This window comes from Euprymna scolopes, chromosome 3, assembly GCF_053919585.1.
Source record: "Euprymna scolopes isolate OS-2025 chromosome 3, ASM5391958v1, whole genome shotgun sequence".
NCBI classification, from domain to species: domain Eukaryota; kingdom Metazoa; phylum Mollusca; class Cephalopoda; order Sepiida; family Sepiolidae; genus Euprymna; species Euprymna scolopes.
The window spans coordinates 58,150,397-58,177,893 of record NC_136484.1 but is presented as its reverse complement, the minus strand read 5'-3'; the positions used below and the strand labels follow the sequence as shown (position 1 = coordinate 58,177,893).

General features: G+C 33.1%; 1 protein-coding gene across 1 annotated transcript in view; it reads left to right on the top strand.

Moving 5' to 3' along the window:
• The first annotated feature begins 3,183 nt into the window (after positions 1 to 3,183).
• The window catches only part of LOC145255694 (PDZ domain-containing protein GIPC3-like), a 205,656-nt gene continuing 181,342 nt past the window's right edge, over positions 3,184 to 27,497 (top strand). The window contains exon 1 of the mRNA XM_080114272.1: positions 3,184 to 4,030. Within this exon, the coding sequence (XP_079970398.1) occupies positions 3,719 to 4,030 (312 nt within the window). The 5' untranslated portion in view covers positions 3,184 to 3,718. The remainder of the gene's footprint in view (positions 4,031 to 27,497) is intronic.

Here is a 27,497-nt window from a genome sequence, read left to right as displayed (position 1 = left end):
CAGAAAAATAATTAAATTAAAAAAATGATAAAAATTATACAAATGTTCACGATAGGAATGTACGGATGCAGGGTAGGGGTGGGTGGGGTAAAAGAAAACCAGCACTCCCTACCCCCCCCCCAACTACCTGAAATCATTTTCAGACAGCCTTTGGATTTTCTGACATTTTGGGCTTCCGTAGAATCCATTCTTAGACGACTTCGTTTTCTTTTGGTTTGTGCAAAGGCAGAATCTCTTGCTATTGGGGGCTAATTAAGCTATTTTTTGTTGTTTTTTTTTGTTCAAACAAGATGTTTTTTTTTGTTTTTTTTTTAATTCAATATCTTAGGACTTTACTATTTATCTTTGAAATAGACCCAGAAAACTAATATTTATGTTTCAAAGGATTTTTACAATGAATTTATTTAACTTAAAATGCTTCCCAATGTCACTGTGAAAACATTTTTGCGTTATAATTTTTTTTGTTCAAGTGTATGAATATTTTTTTTCCTTTTGGAAATTAACTTTAGGCTTTAGTCTTTCAAATACAATCAAAAAGTAGTTAGAAACTTACAAAAAAAAAAAAATCATAATAATAATAAATAAATAAATAAATAAATAAAATAATGATAAATCGGCTTTCAAACTATATCCCCATATCTTTATTGCCCTACCTAGCTTAATAAAATAACGTTATCTCCCATGAACCAATGACGACGATTGCAAAAGCGTGCAATTATTATAATAAAAAATGTGCTCGTACACCGAAACAATAAGTATGTTTTTCTTTTCTTTAACTATAATTTGAAAAGAAATTTGTTTTAAACTTTCATTTAAAAAATTCATTCAGGCGAGAATATCTGATTTCAGCAGTTAATTTTTTTCGATTACTCATAAAATTTTGATCAACAGATAGACATTCGCGCCCTCCGAGGCCCTGGCGACAAGATCAAAGTGTAGTATCTGTTCCGACAGATACTGCAAGCAAAGACCAGATGTGGGGGCAACCCCACATACCTGACCTTTAACCAGCTCCCATTTCCCACCTCTCGGGAGCTGGTCCCCTTTTTCCCTTCCCCCTCCCTTCACTCCTCACATTAAAAATTGGCCTTGTGCCTAATTTGCTCGGTGGGGGAGCAAATAAATACCAACAGATAGACATTAGACTAGACACCGCCAAAAATGGTCGAAAAATCAAGTTGTTGTTGCTTTTTAAAACGAAATTACATTTATTAAAATCCATTATTTCTGAGTAACTTTTTTTTTTCCAGAAAGATAAAACCCTGAATTTTATCATATAGAAAACAGAATAATGTAAAACCTTTTCTACTATTTTTAATTAAATTTTAAATGTTAAATTTTCCCAAAAAGTTAACAATTGACATTTTTTGTCTTGCACAAAAAACGTACATAAATATTAAAAAAAAAGGGGGGGGGGTGAAATAATTAATTTATTTATTTGTTGTCTAACTAAGATTTAGAGTGATTTTCTATGAGAATATGCAAAAATATTATAATTTCAAATTTGGATTTGGATTTCAAATAATTCCACTTATTCATATAGGCAACCAGTTACTTCGCGTCGATCTAGACAATATTTACGTTTGCACTTGATAAAAAGCAAACTATGGGAGACCAAACAGGCCAAAAAAAAACTTATTTTTCAGTGACGAAAATTTCAATGTATTATTAACGCTGAGGCTGGCCAGTACCAGATGGGTGATCATTTGTATGAGTTTGGTTTTTAATGTCTATGTGTGTGTGGGGGGGGGGGTTTAAAGCAGAATAAAAAAAAATTATTTCAGCGCGTTTGGTCCACCGTAGTCGAAAGGCGGCAAACGTTTTCAAACGGGATCGAAAAAATGATGCTATTTTTAACACAAAGGGCACAATATTTATCGAATTTCTTTTTTTGTATCGATTCTTCAAAGCATGCCCTGTTTAATAATGGCCATGCATTATTCGGCTCGCTAAAAAAAATTGTTAATTTATTTATCAAAGATTTTAAAATGACTTTTTTCGTATAAATATTACAAAATTTTTGTTTTGTTTTGCTTAACTTAAATTAATTATTTTACTTAACATATTCACCGAATTTCACACTTCAAAACTCAAAAGCGGGATAATTAAACACAATCGAAGTTCTGATATTCAGACGTCAAAATAAGGTATGCAAACATTTTTTTTTTTTTTTAAATCTATAATCCTGTCCCTTACAACAACACAATATGTTTTGTTCAGTTTCAGATGATTATTTTAAGCATATTTGGAACCCCCTCCAAACAAGGGGGGGGGTTGTAAACAAAAAAAAAATATATATATAAATATCGTTTATGAAAAATAAGTACACTGTTATAAAGTTCATTCTTCTCTTAATAATCGCTGAAAATTTCGTATTGATTGGATAATTACCTGATTTTTAGTAGATTTTTAAAAAGACGGTCCATCAAAAAGTACTTATTTGCCCCCCCCCCCCCAGTTTTTGCGGTGCCTAGTGTATATGTGAGTATATTTATCATACAAATGAATGTTAAACGTAAAAAAATAATATACATGAAAAGTATTTATAAAATGCTTGCTGAATAGGTGTGGGAGGCTGGTATATGGTTCTGCAAAATAGATTTCGACATAGAGGTCAAGGAGTCGGAGTCAGAGTCGAAGATATCAAAGGAGTCGGAGTCGGCATTCTAGGAGTCAGAATCAGAGTCGGACTTTTACCATCCGACTCCACAACGCTGGATACAAGGCCGGAATGTGGGGAAAACCAGCTCCCCCGAGGGGGAGGGGCATTCTAATTTGATATAAAAAATAGTGGGAAATAGATCCTTCAGCATTTCCTGATAGAGGCCACTTTTGCGATCGGCAGTGGGAATATATACGTCCTAAAACTGAACCTAGCCATAATTCATTCAAACAAAAGGGGCCAGGAACCCAGCGAACAAGACCTTCTGTCAAAATGAGCCTAGGCGAACGTGTGCTAGGTAAGCGTTACCTACGCCAGGTAAAGTAAAACACGAAACTCGATTGCATAATAAAATCAATTTTAACAAGATTTTTTTTTTTTTCAAATATATTTAAATTAAAATTAAAGTTAAAGTAGTGATTTGATTTAAATTAAACTGTATTTATGTAATTAAATAAGGGAAAATAAATTAAATCAACATTGACATTGACAATATAGAAACTGACGTCAGACTAGAAGATATTTAAAAAATGTTTGTTGCCTGAGAGTCACGACACCTCATCCTCTAAGTTAGGTTGCGCGCAAGTGCGAGTGACCAACTACTTTCATCCAAGCAACAGCTTTGTTGTAACCTGTGAGAACGCGCTATGCCTGATCGCTAGGTGATTGTCACTACCGAGCTATATTCATTGCACCCCTTTTTCTCACCGTCCCCCGATATCTTTCACAAACTAGCCTCGAGCTTCCATATCATCAAATAATTGAAATTACAAAAGAAGAAACCGTTACTTTTCTTTTAAAATAATACACACTCACACACACACACACTCTTGTCTGCACGTCAAGTGTGTGTGTGAACAAAACTAATTAGCGAGGGTGGGTTTTTTTCTCTCTCTCTTTTTTTTTTCTTTTCTTAAAAAAAACAAAACAGGTAGGTAGACTTGTAGACAGGTAGGTTTTTACTTTTATTTATTTTTTTTAAAGTAAAAACAAAGTATTGAATAATAGTCACGCACACACACACATATACCCGTCGGACAAATAAAAACAATAACCATGCCACTGTTTGGGAGAAAAAATAAGAAGGATATTCTGCCGGCAGAACCATCTCCTCCCGGTCAGGTCTCATCTAATGTAAACGATTCATCGTCTCAAATGGCTAACCCTAATGAGAAAGGTAAAAATGGCGTTCCGCCCTCAAGTCCACAGTCGGACAGTTCTTCTTCGCCGCCGACTCCGCCGAAGCCAAAACTTTCCTTTCAATGTCAACAAGCGCACGGCAGCCCCGTCGGGATAATATCTGGATTTACTAACGTCAAGGAACTATATATGAAAATCGCCGAATGTTACGACATTACACCTTCTGATGTAAGTGGTTATACTTTTCTTGGCACTTACGCAAAGAAGGTGCCGTGCTAAAATAATAACGCTATTTAGAAACCCATTCTTAACATGAGGAGGAAGGTGTTTTGTAACCAATCCTGTACTTTCGCCCAACAATTTAATAAATAAAATATACCGTAAAACTTGAACTTAACTTGAAAATACTATTTTTTTTTTAAATATATAGCACGAGTCACGACACCTTCTCTGCATAAGTACACGTTTCTTATATTTTTCTTTTTCTCACCTTTTTATTATTTTTTTACTTTAAAGCTCAAATGTTTTTCTTTTTTAATTAAGGTCCTCTAAAATGTTAATAGTATTATTAATTTAATACTAATATTGCCTAATGAGAGTTTTTCTGAGCACTGTCGGCCATTTAAAGATGTAAAAAAAAAAAAAAAAAAAAAAAAAAAAAAAAAAAAATGTCATATGATCCTTAAACCTTGTATTATCGTTTTCTTTCTGTAAATATCTACATGTTCCTACATGTAATGCTAAATTACCTAATACATTTTGACAGTTTCGAACCTACATATCCTAAACATTAAATTATTGCTTCCTCAAACATTGACATTTAAGTTTAATCACCGACTGCGCACGGCACAGGTGAAATAGCCAACCTTCTTTCCATGAATCACTTCCTTTAGCGTGTTTAAACGAAAACTTTTTCTTCGCAGAAATTGATTAAAAAGTAAACTCCTTGTTTTTTAACATTGTCATTATTAGATTTCAGTTAATTATTTATTTTACTAATTTTTTTTTTCCAGTTAATTTCTGTTTGAATTTAACTTTTGTACAGTTCGAATTAGCTTAAACATTAAATGTTTTTTCTTAAATCACACCAACCTTTATTCTTTCACATGACGCAAGGCGCCTCCTTTGGTAAACTAAAACTTTACTTAAAGTAGTTTTTGTGAGTTCTCTTTTGAGCAAATTCACCCAAATTGTTATAAAGCTATAATTTTTAAAGATAATGTTCGTTTAATTTCTACAAAATTATTGAATGTAACTAGATTCAATTAATTTAATACATGCGAATTCGCTACGTCAGAAATTACTTTCTGTTTCAAGTTTTAAATGTTTCCAAATTTTGAAGGGTCATGAAATAATACTTAAATTTTTATTTTATTTATTTATATTACTTTTTGGGGGGGTGGATACATTTCTAGATTAATTCATCACTAAAAATTTTTTTTTTTTTTTTTTCGTCCAAAAAACCTAGAACCTTCATCAACCCACACACACACACACACAAAAAAAAACCGGACTATCTCTCATAGCAAAAAAAAAAAAAAAAAAAAAATTAACTGTCCTAAAATGCTATGATAGTCAAGAAATGAACCATTTTACATTAAATTTACATGCTAAACTGATCTCAGTTCTTATTTATTTCCAAGTTTTTCAGTAATCGCCTAAAACTAAATTTTATTTTGGGTTAGGATTGTAGAAGAGTGTTACTGTTCAGCTACCATTTTCTTTTTCATCTTCAATCAAAACGTTTTTAATTCTCAAATTTATATTTTCTAGAGGGAGAGGGGATCTTTCACTTGAAATATCAAAATCTGTTAACAAGTGTTCTCCCGGCTCCCCCCCCCCCATTCCTATAACCTCTCACTTTTTGCTTGTAATACAATACATACTATGTATTGTACGCATTTCTCGGGTTCATCGGCAAGTTTTATTGATTGATACACATAGAAGTATTGTTTACAAACGTTGTAGTTACGTTCTGATTTTAAAATCTCTATAAATCCTTATTTAGTGATTGCCACGAATTTCTGACAGAAAAAAGTGACAAAAACAGTCAACAAATAACTGTTACCAAAGGCAATAAAAGGTATTTTTCTACCTATCTGCTTGTACTATTTTGTTGTTGTTAAGTATTTTTAAAGCGCTTTTGGCACTTGTGCAGTTTGACATCTCCAAGCAAATTAAAAAAAAAAAAAAAAAAAAACATTCTTGACATGGAGAGGAGGTGTTAATTCTTTCCTTCCCAGGCGAAACTCTCCTAAAATGAAGACAATTAATTTGCTTTTGGATTCTAAACTGCCCTATTTTTTTTTTCTCTCAAAATACGATGAGCTGATTACATATAAAATAAATAATAAAATTAAAAATGCCTGCTTCCAGTTTCTGGAAACCACCAAAATTTGTAAGTTATTTCAGATTTGTTTTACAATAGACCGAAGTACGAAAAAGTGGTAAAGAAACAAATATATAACAAATGTTGCGAAAAGCAAGATAAGTTACTCTTCTACCTATCTGGATAAATTTTTGGTGTTTTAACCGATTTCCAAATAAGTTTTAAGCGTGGAATGCAAATTGTGCTGAGCGCTTTAGTAAAAACTAAAACAAACATGGTGCCATGGTGCTCTTACCCTTTTAACTCCCGAAAATATGTCAAAAGTTGGAGAAAAAAAAATGAAAATATTGTCAGAAATACACAGAATAAATGAGTCTGATTTTAAATTTTTTATATTTTCTCAACTTTATTTAATATCTTCGTTCAACAAGTGACAGATGTTAAAGAATTTAATTACATTTCAGCAATTGCATAATTAAGAGCTATTTTCTTTTGTAGCTAAATATAATTAATCGCATAGTAATTATAAGACTATATGCATGTGTGCATGTTTTCCCTTCACACCCATTTATGAACAGTCCTTTCGAAAACGTCGCTTAGATCAGACTTCGAGCGATGCTGACAAAACATCATATTTCTTTGATCACCTTTCGTCATGGCTTTGACAAAAGGCAAGACGAAAGACCAGAGTCAATTTCATTTCTGTAATGTATACACGTCAGCCGAACCAACCTGCCTTATTATAATTGTATATCATAATTCTTTCCAGATGATATTTTGCATTAGTGAAACTCTTATTCAACAGTTAATTTAAAGTGTAGGAAGAAGTCAGTTTAAAAAAACAAACAAACAAACAAAAAACTGAAGCCTGGTGACCATTTTCTTATCAAACAAAGCCAGTTGGATGGATACTAATGGCGATTTAAAAAAAAAAAAAAAAAAAAAAAAAAAAAAAAAAAAAAAAACTGCCCTCACCTCCAACTCTACAAAGTTATTGAATGTTCATGTATCGACAAAGAAAGGGTTATATATAAAAGTCCAAACGTCAAGACAAAGGAAATGTTACAAGTCCAGGAATCTTTACGAGAGAAATTTTATATTTTTATATGTAGGAAGAAGTTTATATCATTTTTAGAAAGTAAGTTCATGTGATGAAGTGTCGCTATCTTTCAAAGTTGTTCACGTACTGATACGCCAATAGCCAAAGACTATGGCAGGTTTTGTTTGCAAGTTTTTAAGTGACAAAAATTCGTTGGGCAACTTTGCCTTTTTGCTGTCTATTTGTTTTAAAAGTGTGAATGTGATTCTTTAAATAGGAATAGGTGGTCAGCTCTCAGAGATTCCTTCTGATTGACTGAAGTTCAATATAGGGAACCAATCAAAATTGAGTATTTGATCCAATGTATCCAGCATTTTGAGTCACAAATATCAAATAATTTTGAGATACTTACTTGCTGTTGTTATTGGAGTTATTACCACTACATTTCTTTTAAAAGTAAGTTTCAACTCCAGTGACATTTAGGGATGTAATTTTTTTTTGTCCCAAAATTATTAACTGAATTTTATTTAACCTTTTTTAAATCAAAATCTAACTAAAAGTCCCCTCACATTTGAATAAACTGGATTCTCCACTATAAGCGCCATGTCTAATATCGCTGCAGTGATAAGCTGGTAAATATAATCTTAACATTCTCGATATATCCAAACCGTTATCTCACTAGTTATAAACTTTTGTTTGATCAAATAAACTACTTTCATTCTATGTAAGTGTTGCGGAGAGGCTGATGGTGATGATCAGTGTTACAATTATTTAAAGATATAAAACAAATAAGGCAATGTAAAAGGTAGACAAACAAAAGAACTTAAATGTGTAAATAAGAAATAAGTTTTATGCACCATAAAGATCCAGTTAATGAAAGGATTTCTTCAGCTGTCAATATCACGGGAAAGTCTGGTTGAAGTAGAAATTACTGAGGGTTGGTGGACTGTTAAGCAAGCTGAAGATTAAGTGGTTGGGGAAGGACAGAATGTGGGTGTAGTTGTTGAGTTGTTCTGAAAAGGGCAAGTTGATTCACATTAAAGTAGAAAAGTTACCCTTTTCAGGATAAGTTTGTTTTCACAAAATTTAGAACCACTCCCATTGTCTTCTGTGAATTTTATATAAGAATACACTTAGATTTTGTGTAGATTCTCAAAATTTCTTATAGGGAACACAAGCAAAACTATTAGGTTATATATAAGATAAAGAAAATATATATATATACATATATATATATCAGTAATTTTTAAAATATATATGGCGATTAAGCTACACTGAATATTCTGCATTTCATCCATATATATTTTATAAATTACTAACTAGCTCTACCTACATATTGAGCACTTTTGAAGTAAATACTTAAAGTTTACGCATAAATCTATACTTTTGTATATTAATTTTATGTGAGTAAATGAAGTAGTTATATATATATATATAGAGAGAGAGAGAGAGGAAGGGCGGACAGACAGAAATGGACAGACGTTATGTACTAAATATACGAAAATTCTCCTAGATGGGATGCTCCAACAACTGCTGCTGGCCTGAGAAATCAAACTGAGTTATTGTATTCCTGAGAACGGCTTTTATTTACTTGTTTCCCATCAAAATGGATGTGGCAAAAATGCCGGAAAAAAAAACCCAAAAAAACTTGCCTATCCTTAAGGTACACTCTGGCTGGGTTGAAAAAAAAAATAGTTAAGAACTGGCCCATCAACATTCCTCTGGGGAGAGGACTTTGGGTTATTAGCAATAAACTACGATCACCTTTCCAAAGGAGAAGGTACTACCTGAAAGGGTGCACCACACCACCTACTAGCAAGCTGGGCCATACCTTATGCCAATAAAAAAGGGTGTCGGCTGATATGAAAAACCGGCAGAGGTAGCTCTTTATTTACTTCCTCCCTACTGAGGAAAATATAGTATAAAGTGAAATCAGGCTGACTAGTGAAGATCACTTAACTGAAAACATTACAAGTAATTTTTACTCTTGTATTATTTTTCAGTATGGTTGAATTTTTTTTTTTTTTTTTTTTTCTTTCACCGCATGCTGCTTTAGTGCTTTGATGTCAAAATATCTATTTAAATAGAAATCAAGGTAAATTTTCAGATTCGGTCCACCTCCACAATTTTCTTTTAAATAACTTTTCTAGGTTTTCGACTATGCTGAATACGAAAATCGCATTAAAACTTTGCAGAAATAAGTAGCTATCGAGATATAAAAAGTTGTATGATGCATTGTATTCTTTAGCGGCCATCTTTTTACGCGCGTGCACGCGCCATAAACAAATCTACTCATCTATGACTGACACTGCACGCGCGTAAAAAGATGGGCGCCAAAGAATACAATGCATAATGCAACTTTTTATATCTCGATAACTAATTTCTGCAAAATTTCAATGCGATTTTCGTATTCAACATGGTCGAAAACCTAGAAAAGGTGTCATTTAAAAGAAAATTGTGAAGGTGGACCTCATCTAAAAAAAAAAAAAATACCGAAATCAGGATCAGACGAGAAAAAAAGGCAAGTTCTGTTCATTCAACAACTTCTGGTTTTGTTAAGGAGTGTCAACCTGTGAATGGAGGACACAAAACAATCCGGAAATACTTTTCTAGAAAACCAGCTTGTACAAGATGTTTTGTTTTTGCTTGTTTTTTTTTTTGTTTTTTTTTTAGTATTATTCCATAATTTGATTCATCAAATACTATTGATATTTTTAAGGCACAATCACTTATAGGATATGAGATCGGTAGGATAACCAATTTATGATCGGGATTTATCAATTTTTAGGATCGTGGTTGCGTGTGTTTCAACTTTAATAAAGTCAAAAGTAGGAGTGTATCTGCGGGATCGCCGATACATTGATAGGTTTCACCAATCCACATCTTTACATAAAAAATAAAGAAAATAACGACACTCGACAAAGAACACGAAATTGTAGTATTAACATGAAATAAACAACATTTATTCACGTGTAAGAAATATTGATTTAAATTGTTTTCTTGTGTAGAATGTTCATAATGAAGTAAGGATTTTGTGAGAATAACACGAGGCGGGTTTGTATTACTGTACACATAGATTCGAAAAAGTTGTCAAAAAACAAATATATAACAAATAAATGTTATCAAAGGCAAGATAAATTACTTTTCTACCAAACTGGATATAATTTTCGTGTTTTTATTCAATTTAACATGTTTATTCAGCTCAAAAAGCATACAGTGTTTACCGATGTATTGTGAAATTTAAAATGGCGGCCGGCCGACTCTCTCTTAACACGGTAAGTTCGGGAAAAGGTGTTATAAATAATAAACTAGACAAAATACTATTAAAAAACCACCGAATATATGTCAAGTTATGTCACGGTAACATATATTGAGCAAATTTCTAACAGTATTTTGTCTAGTTTATTTATTACACCTTTTTCCGAACTTACCGTGTTAAAGAGAGAGTCGGCCGCCATTTTAAATTTTCCAATACATCGGTAAACACTGTATGCTTTTCGAGCTGAATAAACATGTTAAATTGAATAAAAACACGAAAATTATATCCAGTTTGGTAGAAAAGTAATTTATCTTGCCTTTGATAACATTTATTTGTTATATATTTGTTTTTTTGACAACTTTTTCGAATCTATGTGTACAGTAATACAAACCCGAACAGTCCATAAATCAAATAAGAGAACGTGTGTGTGCGTGTTCGTATCCTAAGAACAGTAGTTCGAAATAAGAATATTCAAAAGGAGCTTTAAATTTTCGTTATGTGGTAACTTTCCACGTTGGGTATTGAAAAATTCATGTCTGTAGCACGCAAAATCATAACGAGTGTTTGTACGTCTCCTGGGACGAAGTTTACTCGAACACGTGTTGACACTTGAGAAATTGAGGAGAAAACTTTGGCTGCTCTGTGGCATTCTTGGCGATGCTGTTTTACGTCTAAATAGGAGTCTCCTCGAGTACGTGCTGTCTGTTATTGAGAATTTGGAGGGAAAAGTGATTTGATTTTGGCGGGCAAATTCTTATATATAGGCTTTCTCAAACGGTCCAGCCTGTTCACTGTATCCATACGAAAGAGAGTGGAATATAGTTCCTTTTGTTTTAAGTGGTCACATCACAACGCCATGTTTCTTATCGTTATTATCGGTGTATCAAAACTGTGATCGGTGTGAAATGTTTCTCTTAGGCATTTGTTTTGGCCGGGCATAGTGGTTGCTACAGATTTTTTTCTTCTTACACTCCATAACTTGAAATAAAAAAAAAAAAAAAAAAACAGGGGGCATTACGTAATGAATGAAATAGTCACATTTGCGAGTGTGTGTGTGTGTGTGTGTGTGTGTGTGTGTGTGTGTGTGTGTGTGTGTGTGTGTGTGTGTGTGTGTGTGTGTGTGGACTAATAATAAAACGTTTATCTTTTGGCGATTGTGTATTTTTTTTTATTTCTTCCCCCCCCCCCTCCGACAGTCTGTACTCGTGCAGAGTGCCGTACTGCCGTGCTGAAATAATAACGTTATTATTTAAAAAGCCATTCTTAACATGGAGAGAGGAGGGTGTTTTGTACCAATTCTGTACTTTAACCTTACAATTGAATAAAAAAAAAAAACCCATAAAATTTTAATTAAACTTGGAAATACGATTTTAAAAAATAGCGCGGATCACTCTCTGCAGTAGCACCCGACAATCTACTAAAGCACAAAGAGTGAAAAATATTTTTATTTTATTTTTTTCCTTAACAAAGACTGTTTAAAAAAAAAAAAACATCTTAAGAAATTTCGAATGTTTATACCTTCACTTCTCAACATAAAATTCGTTACAGAATTATTTATTAAAAAAAAAATAAATAAATAAATCTTTGATATACGTACTCCTACTCCTCACTGAATAAAGATATCATATTCCAAAAATTACGTGGGTTTGGCTTGTAACTTTTCTATCTACAAGTGAACGAAAATATTTAGTTATTAAAGGTCAACTAAGATAAATTTGTCCGTAGCTCTGCTGAAACGCTTTTGACGTAACTGTCATGAGAAGGTACAGGTACGCACTATACTATTATTAGTAATCGTATTAAATAAGTATTTAATGCCCAAAATTTGGCATAGTGGTCTCTTTGCTGGATGTAGTAAAATGAATAATACTAACTAAATTACAAAAAAAAAAAGAAAATAAATAAAAAATAAAATCTCTGCAGGAACCGAACTAAAAGCTGTCTTTTTGGGACTAATTTAATTTAAAAACGGTTTTGAATAAAGATTTAAAATAAATCCTTTAACACTTTATGAATAAACCATTAATTACATTATAATGAAGGAAAATTTAATTACTCGGGATCAATCCAATTGATTAGTGTGTGTGTGTGTGTGTGTGTGTGTGTGTGTGTGTGTGTGTGTGTGTGCGTCCGTCCGTCCGTCCGTCCGTCCGTCCGTCCTGTTTTTGAATGTATTTAATTATTTATACGAAAGTGCATTTTTATCTAAATGCGAGTTGGGAATAATTTTTCCCTTTTCGCAAATTGGTACCCCAAATGGGGAGCAGCCAGCAATATATATTTAAAATATAATTATCCACTGACACGTGTTTCGTCTACGACTCTGAACTATTACACGCACACACATTTATAAAAATGAAAAATATCTTTGACTTTTTGCAATCTTATTACTTTACTAATAAGTAATTGTTGCGTTTATGGTGATTAAATGAGTTAAAGGCTTTAACTCATTTAATCACCATAAACGCAAGTATTATATATAAGATAAATTTGTCCGTAGAACCCTGAGTATAAAAACAAAACAAAAACTGTCCTTCCTATAAAATCATATTTAAATTTTGTTTATCCAAAATGATATTACACATGCAATCATCTCATCCTAAATATATTCGTATTTTTTTTTAAGATCCATAAAAATAGATAAAATAAAAAAATCCTGGATTCACCATATTACTTGGATCTACACTATAATTAATAGAATCCATTCTTAATCACCCTCCCCTTCTACAAAGTTTTGTGGAATTCTAATTAGTATTAGTTCTGTGTAATTTTCGGTGCTTGTCTATAATTGGGCCGAAAACAAATTTTTTACAAGAAAAATCTGAAAAAAATCTTTATAATGTACGTACTTGTCACTGCATGAAGAGGTCATATTCCAAAAATCACGTAAATCGATCAAGTAATTTTTTTTTATATTTAAGAAAATCAAATATTATCAGATATTTTAGCGAAGAATTGCTTCACGCCATCTTGTTTTCGAATGATACGCTACTAACGACACCTGCCGGAAATATAGTATCAACAAGCACAGACAATCGACTTGGAAACAAAAATGGCAAAACCCTGTTTTTCTTTTATTTTTTATTTTTTATAAATATCGAAAACACTTTTTTCTAATACAATATAATAAATTAACTTATCTAATAAATAAATTGACTGCTTTTAATAAAAAGAATGTCGAAAACACTTTTTTTTTCGTTTGAAAACAGACTTTAATAAGCAAACATGAAAAACAGGAAAAGAAGTCGTTATGGTAATTTATTATTTTGTATTTATATTATAAAAAAAGTGTTTTCGACATTTAAGAAAAGTCGATTGTCTGCCCTTGTTGATCCTATATTTCCGGCAGGTGTCGTTAGTAGCGTATCCTTCGAAAACAAGATGGCATGAAGCAATTCTTCGCTAAAATGTGTGATATATATATATATTATAATTTTTTTTTTTTTTTTTTTAAATAAAAAAAAATACTTGATCGATTTACGTGATTTTTGGAAGATGACATCTTCATGCAGTGACAAGTACGTACATTAAAGATTTTTTTTTTATATACAAACATTTTTAAATTGGAACAAAAGTTGTTTTGTTTTCACTAGCTTTTCTTTGTGGTTGCAAATTATTCTGACATTTCAGCTTTCCCATGTTATTGTTTATACGAAATGTAACCATTAAGCTGAGAACAGCTTTTCTATCTTTAAGATGGCGGTTTCAACTCATTTGTTAACCATAAACGCAACAATTGCCTGTTAGTAAAGCAATAAGATTGCCAAAAGAAAGAATTGACACATAATTATCCCAAGCCAAAAATATAAATTTTAATTTTCATAAATATATATTACGTATTGCTTGAAAGTAATTATCAAATTATTTTTACCATTGTTCTTGTTTGATCTACAGCAAAAATGTAAACTATAGAACAGTGTATCATTTGTTTCTTGTGGTTTTGTATTAGTTTGTTTACAATGTAAGTGTAAGCATTGTTTCAAGCTATGAATGTTTATCACTTTAGTAATAAAAAAAATACCACAGTCAAAGAATGTTCTCTTGTCAAAAGTAATAATTTCTAAATAATTGACCAATGTGATTATAATCAGCATCATATATGGTTTAGCATCCGAGTTACATGCTAGCATGTATTGGATAGTTTTAAGAAATCGACTTCTAAAGTAACCTATCTCTGGCTAGGTCTTTGTGTTTATCCCTCTTTCCCCACATTACGTCCGTTTTTATCACTTCCATGTTTTCCTTGATCTCTCTGTGAACTGAACCTGCTACCTCAACTTTAGTGCATCTAACCCAAAAACTCTTGCTCATTATTTCAATATGATTATACCACCAAAGTCTCCTGTTTTGCAGACATCTCCCTATACTGTTCAGATTTAATCTTCTGGAGTCATCAGAACTAGTCTTGTCTTTAAGACTCTTTTTACACATCCATCATATTTTTCTCCATGCAATGCATATCTTCAATTCTCACTGACCATCTTTCGCATCCATATATCAGTAGGGCTATGACAATAGAATATTCTTTTCATTGTTTTGACTCTAGTGTGCATCCATTGATATCTTATATGCTTTTATATAGTGATGTAGTTCTTGGTTGATTAACTGTGTCGGATATATACTCGAGAGTCAAAACAATGATAACAATATTCTGTTGTCCTAGACCTATATATCATTATACTGTGTACACATACCTAATAAACTCTGCCTTTGCTCAGCACTGGTAACGCTCTGCTGATTAGTAATGGCAAAAACTACCTGAACCTACTCCATCCACTCTTAATTCTTGCTATCACACCAACACCTACTTCTGTTATCATCAAGGTAACAAAATTTCTCAATAGCTTCACCATCCAGATATATTTTTTCCACATCTGGGTTCTCATCCATCTCCATTGTCTTACTTTCTTGCACACAAACTGGTTATCCTCTCTCAACTTACCAGTAGTTCCATTGCACTTCTTGTGTACCCACTGTTTATAAATACCATGGAAAATTTGAATTGCACCCGATTCATTTTCCACAAGCAGAGCAGAGGAAAACTTTCCTCGTTTTCTTCCAACATGATAATCACTGATCATCACTTTGTTCGTTGTAACCTTACTTTCCATAGCCTTTCTCCAAGTCTTTAACTTGGTAAGTAGGTCATCCATTGTTTTCTAAGCAAGTACTAAATCATCAGAAACATTGTCTAAAGAGTTCCATGCCAGTTGTCTGGACCTATTTAGACAATCTTTCCAAGAAACAAATGAAAAGCAGAAGTGATGTACTCCTTCTTTAATATTGAAGCTGTCACTAAATGTCATGTTAATTCTGAGACAACTTTGAGCAATTCTATACATTCACCAACAACTCGTTTGCCTCTAGTTTATGCAAAGCTCTTTACTCTCTGCTTAAACCTTTCTCCAGATTCATAAAGGCAAGATGCAGGTTCTTCTTACCCAGATACTTTTTTTCTATTTGTTTCCCTGACTTTTTATATACTGCTCAATTATTGTCTCTATCATTTTCAGGACCTGATCTATCAAGTGTAAGCCTACTTCTATCTAGTGTTTCCCTTCACCCTTGTAAAAAGTCACTATTGTACTAATTGGGGATAATTTTTTATAACTTGATTTGTCAAGTCTGTGATCTCTATGTCTGTTTAAATTGCAACCTTCAATACTTCTGAGTGTTCGCCTGACTTACCCTTTTTAATCTTCCTCACAGCTTCCTGTACCATTTGTTTCTCAATTCTTATGCAGTAGAACCCTGGGATATGGTGGCCCGAGGATACGTTTTTTTTAAGTTACGATGTGGAAGACGATGTTTTTCCAGACCCTGGTTACTGTATTTGCCTGGCGTTCCAGTGTTTTTTGTTATTTGATTATATACATGTGTATTATATACTGTACTTTATTTTTTAACTAATTTTTAATGCAATATCCTGGGGTTCTACTGAGCCAGATACTGCTTTAGAAACTTCTAGATTTTTCCGTGTAAACTCTGTATTTAACTGTCTTTTATAATAGCATTTCCAAGCATTTCTTATCCTATTCATTTGTTGCTAACACTCTATTATCGTTTTCAATGCTCTTCCCTCCACCAGTATTCAAAAATACCAATATTTATCTCTAGCATTTGTCTTCAATCTTCAATACTTCATTTCTTTTGGTCATCCCTATATATATATATATATATATATATATATATATATAATTTTTTTTTTTTTAATTATTTGAATATGTATTTTTTATTAACTATAATATTACAAAATGACACAAAAACAATGTCAACAATTTTATATATTTATTTCTGGAGACATATTTTTTCATTAACTCTAATCAGAATATATTCGGTAGTCAATTACTACTCCCTACCCCCGTGATAGGTTGTCACAACACTGCTATAAATATAGAGGTCGCCATAGAAAACCGTTTTAAGTTAATAAAAAAAAAAATTACGAAGAAATGAATGAATAATAAAAAAAATTACTGTAGGATAGTGTCCATGGTTTATTGCAAGCCTATATAATAGTATAGACCTTTCTAGCTTGTATTAAATACATTTCAAGTCGATCAGATCCTTCTGTAATAAATGTTGGCGCTTCTACACTATTAGGACAAGATTTCGGAAATCGTAAAACTGAATTTCACATGAAAACGATCATATCTATGTATTCCTCATATTTATAAGATGATTATATCCAAAAATTATGAAAATCGATAAAGTAGAAAATTATTTATTAAAGAAAATAACAAAAACATAGAATTTGATGAAAGCGATCGTAAGACACAGTTCAAAAGGGAATTAATTTTCTGTTTTGATTTAAACAAGATGGCCGAATTTTTCACCTGCTAACATGATTAAAGTTTTTGTTTTGCTTTTTTAATAATTCAGTAATATTCAGGTAATTCCAACTGCATGGTTTGGAAGCTACCATTGTAACTTATTAAACTTGATAAAAAAATCAGTTGAAACCATTGTTTTTTTAAATCTGAAAACTTTATTTGACTACAAAATCTCGCCCCAAGAAGCGTCTACATGTTGGATGATATCTAATGCTGATAAAGAGTCAGGAATTTTTATATTTTTTGTGTTTTTAATGGAAATCACCCCAACCAAGGCATGAAGCCACTCTGTTGGGAGCTAAAAGAAATTACTACTTCAAGGTAAAAATCTAACCAATGATAAGTGTTAGATCAATATATATATATACCAATCCAAAAACAGCAATTCTTCCTCCTTTGTCAGAAATACTACTCATTGAATATGAGGACTAAAAGACAAAATAAGAGAAGCAAGAATTATGAGACTGTCGAAAGTAAACCCAAGATACCCTTGATAAGATGAATATTTTTAAGACTAGATGATGATACACTTTGACAAAATTATGCTCTACTTCAAAATTGTTCATTATGATTATCAAAGAATGGTATATTACCTAAAAATGTGATTGATAGGTTCAAACCTGTAAGATCCCAGCATTCATGTAAATACGAGAAGGTGTGCAATAAGTAATGCCCCTGACCCACTTCCAGTTGTCTAATCTAGCTGAAATTTTGCATGTGCAATGATTTATATCTCTACGGGTTATGTGGCAAATTACAGCTCTGAACTAATTGTGGTTTTTGTTTGAACTGAGTCAAGTGTGAAATGGAGCCTGTTGAATGTCGAGCAGTGATCTGGTTTTTGTATTTGAAAGGAAAGAAACATGGTGATAATGCCCCATCAAATGACCTTGTAAAACGCTGGAAGTCTGTGGAAACAGCTCCCAGACCTGCCCCCCCCCTTCTGTTATTGATGAGGCATCTGTCCGTCAAGTTGAGGCTGCCATTTTGGAAGATCAGTGCATTACTATTCCCCAAATAGCCCAAGATGTCAAGATTAGTACAGGGTCTGTGGAAACTATCATTCATGACCATATGCATAAGGTGTCTGCCAGATGGATTCCCAGGGTGCTCACACCATTCCAGAAGCAAGAACGCGTAGTGCTCAAAGATGAAGTTGGAGATGTGCCAAGATGAGTCAAAGTTTTTCAAAAGACTGATTACACTGGATGAAACCTAGGTTCATCACTATGATCCAGAGACCAAAACCCAGTCAATGCAGTGGAAGCACTTGGACTCACCACCTCCAAAGAAGGCAAGGGTGCAGCCCTCTGTTGGCAAGGTCATGCTCACAGTCTTCTGGAACCAGGATGGAGTAGTGATGACAGATTTTCTGGCAAAGGGTACCACAATTACAGGAGCTTATTATGCTTCACTTTTGAGAAAATTAAGGGAAGCTATCAAAATCAAGAGGTGGGGCAAGATCAGCAAAGGTACCTTCCTCCTGCAGGACAACGCTCCAGTCCACAACTTGCATGTTGCCAGATCAGAAGCACGGGCGTGTGGTTATGAAATCCTTCCCTCATTCTCCCTACTCTGCTGACCTTGCAGCCTCTGACTTTTACCTCTTCCCAGCCATGAAGTTGTTTTTGAAAGGAAAGCGTTTCCTAGATGATGCAGCCTTGATTTCTGAAGTCACGTCATGGTTGGAGGGCCAACCTGGGGTGTTCTACAGAAACGGTCTCCAGAGCTCCATCAAACGATGGGAGAAATGCATAACTCTGAGTGATTCTTATGTAGAGAAAGACTAATAACTGTATAAAGTTTCATTGCTCTACTGCTATGGGAAGTGGGTCAGGGGCATTACTTCTTGCACGCCCCTCGTACAGATTACCAAAAATCCCAATGAATAATGTAGTTTTGTCCCATTTTCATCTACAGTCTGTTCAAGTGAATATAAACTCACTAAGTGGCTTTCAGAAACCTTGAACCTGTGCTTCAAATGTTGCATTTCAGATTCTTTCAATTTATTAATTTTATTCAAACTTGACATTATCTTTGTTCATTTGGAATAAGAATTTATTTCATAAATTATTTATTAATGTGTGCTAGTGCCTTATATCATGGATATTTTACCTTCCACACTAAAACGTATTGTTCAAGAAATGAAAGCCATCGGCCACCCTCAAGTCTTGTTTCTTTCAACGATATTATACTTCAAATTTGCAGGCGTTGCCTTGAGAAGTCCTCTGTACCATTCTCTTGCTCGAATGTTCATGGGATTCCATGAACAATGTTTATTGCAACCTATCAAAATCTGTTTCGTTTGGTAGATGATAAATTTCACATTTAAAACTGAAGTAGCTCACTTTCACTGTGGGGGGAAAAAGTATTTATTTTTTTTTATCTTTCCTTGACGTTTTGGTTGAGAAATTACAATATACAACTAGTATATATTGTAAACCATTTTTTTACTTGAATTACCTGGGCACTTTTTCAGTTTTAAAAGAAAAATGAATCGTGTACATATAGCTCCGTTCCAATTATAAATTATCTCCCTAATCTGAATGTATTCAAGCTGTTGTAAACGTAAAATAAAAATGAATATTCAGAAACTGTTTTATCAGAATGTATAAAGAGAGTTAGAAGTTGCTTCCAATTTCCTTCTATTGGTTTTCTTTTTCTAAACAAATGAGGAAATTTGTTGAATGCTGTTTTCTATTCGTTGTTGTTTGTTTGTTTTTGCCAACATTAATTTAGTGCAAATGGATTTGTGTTTGAAGGCTGTCAATGCAATTCATTTCTAAGCTTTGATATATAAAAATCCCTTTTTCATCTATGTTTGTGTCCATGTGATTCTTGATACATACATAAACCTAAAATGACATGCACAGCTAAATATAAAACATAACGAGTTAACTTTTGCAGTGGATAATATTTGTCTACACTGACAATTGTTTTAAAATTCCAAGTACTACTTGTTTATAATTTCAACTGGAGGTTTTTGTTGTTTTAGGCTAACTGTTAGCATCACTATTTAGGGGTGTATTCTTCTCCGGAGATAAATATACAAAAGAAATATTGACTTTGTCATTTAAAAAAAAAAAAAAAAAAATTTGTTAATTCTTTTTTTATTAAACATGCAAAATTATGAAGATGACGTTTTAAAATTGAGAAACAATTATTTCTCTATGTAAATTTCAATGTATGTGTATTTTTCCTCGGCAAAAAAAGGTTAAAGAATTTGCATGAAATCTAAAAGTAGATTCTTATGTAAAATTAACTGGGAGGCGGGGGGGTGGGATAATGAAACTGTTCTTGAATCTCTAAATGCATCCCCTAAAGTGATTATAAAAACATACCCCCCCTTAAAACTTCAAATATATCCGATTTTGATTTAAGAGAGTTCCGTCAACGTAAGGAATATTTATAAACATATTTTAATGTTTTCCGTTATTTTGTGCTTGAGGAATATTCGATTATGGCATGTGTAGTTTATATAAAAATTCATTTAAGTAGTTATCATCTCAAATTTCGTTTTAATTTCGGTTCGCTGAACTTATTTCAAGTAAAGAGCATTAAAAACATTTAAAAAAAAAAAAAAAACATGAACTGAACTTTTATTGACTATGGTAACATTTATTTCTTGTATATTTATTTTTTCGGGTAGTCGTTTGTTGGCTTTTCTGCTAAACACTCTTACTAGATAACATCGACGAAATATCGAAAAACAAAGAAACAAAAACAGTTTTGAAAAATAATGAAGCTTTACTTACTTTAGTAAAATAATCCAAAACAGCAAAATGGGATATTAAAAAAGTAAACATGTAATTACTTTAGTTTTTTAAAGCAAAGAATCGATATGAATAAGAATAAAATGGTGCCCTTTTCAAACAGAACCGCTTCGTTTCAGTTTTACAGTATTGAACGGTGTAGTATTGCACCGTCGGATTCAGGGTCTTACTATTGTAATGTAAAGAATACGCAGAAAGGGTTGTAATCAACTGAATTCCTTCTAGTACACTGACAAAAAAAAGCTTAAACAGATATCTAAATAAAAAGGTTATGTAAATCTTTTTAAAAAGACACGTAATCACGTGAGCAGGATTTTTTCCTTTGACAAGATAACCAGTAACGTTCTCATTTTTTATTATTTATCTATTTTTCAAAGAGTTCCACGTGCAAGTGGAGAAGGAAAAAACAGTTATGCAAAATTTGTGTCGAGAATTGTCTAAAGTTCCGATATTTTTTTTGCTTTCACTTTAATAAGAATGTGAATTTATGAGATGGAATTTATTCGACACAATATGATTCAACTAAAAATAAATAAATAAAAGCTAACGTGAATTAAGATTAAAGTTAAGGTGTTATGGTACAGACTTTAACAAAGACTTTTCATATCTCCGTGGAGTACAGACGCGAACACAAACCCCACAATTTTATTATACTATCCCTATTTAAGTTGAAACATACTTATCAAAGTATTCTTATGTACATCTATATCAAAAACCCTTGTAAACGTTTTTCATTTTTATTTCCATACTTTGGGGGTCAGGCGCGAATGCAGACCTTACAATTTTTATGAACCACCGTTCTACCAGATCAAACATACCCATTCCTGATCCTCGATACATCTTCTATCATTATATGTAATCAGTTTTTTAAAATAGTCAACCATATAGGAGCCTATTCATGACCACACACACACACACATTCAGCTTTATATTATATATATATATATATATAACTTGTGTGGCATCAGCTAGAATCGAAACCACAACATACCTCTCCACCTTTATTCCTTAGCCTCTGAGTCATGCCCACACACACACACATATACATACATACATACATAATACATACTAGCTGTACTCGGCTACGTGTTGCTGTTGCCCAGTCTGTTTAAATAGAAGTACAGTAAAAAAAAAAAAAATTAGGATGTACTGTAAATTTACTGACTATATATTTATCTCACAAAACGGGGCATTCTGTAATGTTTATATATATTTATTTATTTTTTTGCAATTGTTTTAACAATAAAAGTTTTTTTTTGTTTTTTTTTAACATAGGCACACAAACACATGCATGTACGAACTATAATAACCAATAGCGATGCACGTTTTTATTTTTTTATTTTTATGTCCTCAATATTTGTAGATATGCAATAATTTGAAACTTTATAGAAAATGCCCAGCAAATTGTGAAGTGCAGCACACACACACACATGCGCACACACAAGACAGTAATGACCTAAGCATGTAACGAACTTGATGCCGTGCAAATTAATGTCTCTTAGTGACGCCATGTTGTAATTTTAGTAACGCTTCATTTATGAAGTGTAGAATTGGGTTCCGGAATGTGAGAATTATCAGAACTCCTCCAATCAGAATGGATAGAGTTTGGTGAGAGAGCCGGTATTTATGAATCGGAAATTGTGAAGATTATGTTAGGTGTATGTTTTTAAAAGCCAGTTATGCACAGAATTGGAAGTGTAGCATTTTTATCAATGACAACTGAGAGTAGTAGTAGTAGTAGTAGTAGGACAAAAATTTAGTGAGAAAAATAGAATTTTTCCTCTGAAGATGTGCGATTGTGATGGTGTTGTTGTAGGATGCAATATAGTATTTTAATGTCACGGATGAATGTGTATAAAATGGTGTTTGAAAGCCACATAAGATAAGGGTTATTAGCTTAGCTGTATTGAATTTGTATGTGGCATCTGTTGTTGTAAACCTACAATACTTTGGTCTAGAGGGGAATTTCTGTAGTCATTTTATTATATAGGAGATAATTCACCTGTCATTCCATTTTTTAAAGACAAGATGCAAGCAACAAAGTTCCACAGAGTTTTATAATTATATAGATGTATTAAATTTTCTGAGGGAAATAATGTAAGTGGTTCTGAATCTCTGTTACCCTGTAGCTGCTGAATATCGGTGACCCATAGGACAGGAAAATTTCAAATACATATCCTATTTTTGTTATGAGTGTTATTTTCAATCAACTTAACAAATAGCAAAATTGTTTAGTTAGGAAAATCTGACTGAAAACAAAGTGAACAATTATGATTCTGCCCACCCCCACCCCATTTTTCTCTTTTTTTTCTTAATGTAACAAAATCTAAGTAACGAATTTTAGTATATTTCGTACATAATACCTGTCCATTTTTCTGTAAGTTTGCCCTCTCCTTCCCAGCATTGTCTATTCATGAAAAAAAAAAAAAATTGTGAGAGCGGAGGGAGAGTGCAAAAAAAAAAAAAAAAAAAAAAAAAAAAAAACGAAGCGAAACCAAAAGCAAAATTTTTGTTAGCACAAAAATAAATGAATAAATAAACGTCCACTGGTAGGCGTGTGCAAACCTCAAACTAATGGCTATAAGACAACAACAGCGCTCATTACAGAATCATGTTGAAAATTCTTTTATTTAAACTAATTCAGATAACAAGAGAACAGTGGTTGGACTATGTGCAGTTGTTGAAATCATTTAGAAATAATTTCTACACAAAATAATTAACTATTTGTTTTTTTCCACTTTTTCGATATTTGTCGAGAGATTGGTCTTTCTAACAATGCCGAGTTGGTGCGTGTATGATGCATATGACAAATGGATGGCTTTGGGAAAGCCTACCAGCTCCTGGGACTTGACCTTGACATCAAAAAGACCCAGATCCTAACCCTAACTCCCTCCTGGCACACACTCACAGTTGCCCACAATCTTTGCGGGAAGCAGCACCTTAGAAAATGTGGATCAATTTGCCTACCTTGGCAGTCTTCTCTCCAAGATTTCTCATCAACACAAATATTCACCATCGCATCGGATGTGCCAGTGCAGCTTTTGCCAGACTATGGAACGGGTGTTTGAGAATTGGGGCATACAGAGCAGAGCCAGACTGCTTGTTTATAAAGCAGTTGTCCTGCCTACTCTTTTCTATGGGGCCAACAGCTGGACCACCTACAGCAGATCTGAAGGTCCTGGAGCAGTATTACCAGCGTTGTCTCTGCAAGATCCTCAGGATTGGATGGGAGGTTCGATGAACAAATGTAAGTGTCCTGAAGGAGGCCAACATACCTACCATCATCCGACACCAGCTGCAATGGACAGGCCATGTTATGCACATGCCTAACAACTACCTTCCAAAGCAAATGCTTTATGGTCAGCTAAAAGAGGAAAAGCAGCCCAAAGGAGGACAGAAAAAGAGATATAAGGACAACATAAAGACCCACCTAAGATAGTGTCACTTCAGCCTCACCAGCTGGGAAGATGCTATTCTTCAGAGGGGCATGTGGAGCAGGATGGTCCATGAAGGCATGGCTCACTCAGAAAAGGACTTCCACAGAGCCGAAAAAAAAAAAAGCAGAAGAAAGGAAAGATCTATTACCAACAGAGCTCCTTCCACCTCTTCCACTACCTAGTGGGCCATCCACGCTGCAATAGTCTGCAGGTCAAGGATCGGCCTCCACAGCTATCTGAGGACACACAAATGACCAGACCCAATCTCGCTGACGGGAGAACAATCATACCTGTGTCACAAGTGATTGCTGATGTATGATAAGTTTTTAGCAGACATACAAACACACACACACACACACACACACTAACAGACATCTCTCCTTTTATATAATAAATAGAAGATAATAAAATGTAAGTGAACAATTTTTATGTGTCACCGTTTCTAGCTGTCTCTATTTCACTAATATGTATATACAGTAAAACTCCTTTAATTTGAACTTCCTCTAAAGTTGGACTTTCTCTCATTTGGTCTTCCTCTCATTTGGACTTCTTCTAAACCTGGACTTTCTCTAAACTTGAACTGTCTCGTCATTGAAATTGTATTAGCATATTTGATGCAGAGTTGCAGTAAAACTGTTTACATGGTTTAGTCAGATATTGCGCAGAAATGTTAATATTGGTACTATGTAATTAATGTAGATTAGCTTTTGATAAGTAATTTACTCTAACTGTAATTTTTTTTTCAGATTGCTATATTTAAAATCGTGTAAAACAACCCATCACAATGGCTTGCAACTCTAAAATCAGAATACATCTGGTCTAGAAAAAATTCTTGAAACAAACGGTTACCGACCAACCACGCTGTTCTTAAATCACTTAATGCAAATGATGTTGAAATGTGGGTGCAATAAGATGGGGAAACTACTGATCAATATCCTGAAGGTAGTAATGGTGATGAAAATAGTGGCAGCTCTCATTCTCTTGGCCCTAATGTAAAGAACACTCTGATGAAGCAATATCATCGAATGATGCAGAAAAGTCTATGGAGACGGTTATAGAATTTCTAGAAAAAAGTTCTTACTTTTAGTGACAACTGTTTTGCAAGCAATGTCACTCTGAAGAGATATAATCATAAAGAAGCTACAGAACCAAGAAATTGTAGATTTTCGTGATCGCTTACGGAATACAATGCCATCACCCAAGAGCTCAATCGATGAAAATAGAAACTGCAATGAGACTCGTTCAATGAATAAATAAAAAAAACTGTATTTTACATAAATGTATGATTTCTGTAAATGATAACTTAGGTAATACCTAACAAGTAAGAGTAGATTTAATTTATTTTCAGTGTTTTTGTTCCTGGTAATAATATTTAACAATTCTTACTTGCAATATATCGTAAATTCAACTTAATATATACTTGAAGTATCATATAGCAATGAATTCCATTTACTATTTCTTCTTAGAAAATTAAAGTTAACTGCAGCACATTTTTTTTTATCACGACACTTGAACAGCATCCTCTAATTTGAACGAAGTGGATGTTCAAATTATAGGAGTTATACTGTGTGTATGTACACACACACACTGTATGTATGAACACCTGTGTGTATGTCTGTTTCTATAAACGAAGACCTACTTGAGTGTTTCTTTAAATATAATTTGCATGTGTACATAATGGAAGTAGTTCTCGGTTTCTAGCTGGTCCTTATAGAAACTCATGCAACTTTTCTAACATGTTCTACAATGAAATTAATCTATAAGTGTTAGGTTAAGAGTATTAAGATACCTTGCTGACAGCATCAATGTTGCTGTTAAATGGTGCTTTCCCACACTCAAACCTGGGCGACACCGGATAACTAGAAATATATAAGGCACTAAATTCTATAAACGTTTTTCAGTTAATCAGGATAAACTGAAATACAGCTTTGTGCATGTTTTTTCCACGGGATTTTAATATAAAAATAACAAGGTCAACTTTCATTAAATTGTAATAAAAAAAAAAAGTAAAACAAAAAAATAACAACTTTTAAAGTAGATTGTCTTGTAATTTATAATAACTGTGTTGCTGTTATTGATTGGAAAAAGTAGTTTCAGTAGGCCTAAGAAAAATGGCTTATTTTATTATATACTAGTGACTGTGCCGCATCGGCACACAACGCCAAATCAAACTCAAAATCAAGTACACTCAACATCGTCTTACCATTAACACTTACTTTGTGAACTCTGAGTATGGGAAATTCCCATATACACAAAACAAAATCACCAAAAAAAAACAAAAATACCCTGTGAACTAAGGGTAAGGATAATGAGTAAACATTGGATAAAATGATGGTTAAAATTATTACGAACTTGCCAGGATTCGAACCTAGAATCTTCTGATCCATAGTCAGATGTGTTATACATTGTGCCAAAGTCCTGTCCATATGCTGAAAGATGTTACTGCGACTGTATACAGACGGTGCTAAATTCCGTTCATATGGGCAGGTAACTTTTTCGACAATTGCATGAAACGGCTCAAAAACCCTTATTTCGGGCTTTTTGTGTTACTCAGCATTGTTCGTTATGAACCATATAGATAAGGACAATCTAGGGACTTGCACCTTTTTCAATTCGGTGCATCCGTTCAAGAATTTTATTTGTATATACACACGCATAAACATTTAGAATTGTATTAAGTGTGTGTGTGTATGTGTGATATTTTTATTTAAGCTATTTGATAAACTGCCAAATGCTTCCTAAATTCACCTGCATAATTAATATCATGGTATTAAGTAGTTAATTGATATTCATGTTATGTTTCCAATAACTAACAAATAATTTTATGGTATTGTCTTTAAATGAAATATGACTTTATTTAATGGCTTTAATTTAGAGCTGCAAGGAAAAAACAAAACCAAAGTCAATATAATCAAATCGGTTAATGCTTTCAAACGAAAAATGCAACATTTCCTCTTGAACCAGCAACGCCATGACTTGTGAAACTTCCATTGGCTTGAGTCAGAGCTGGGAACGCAGAGGAAAGCTT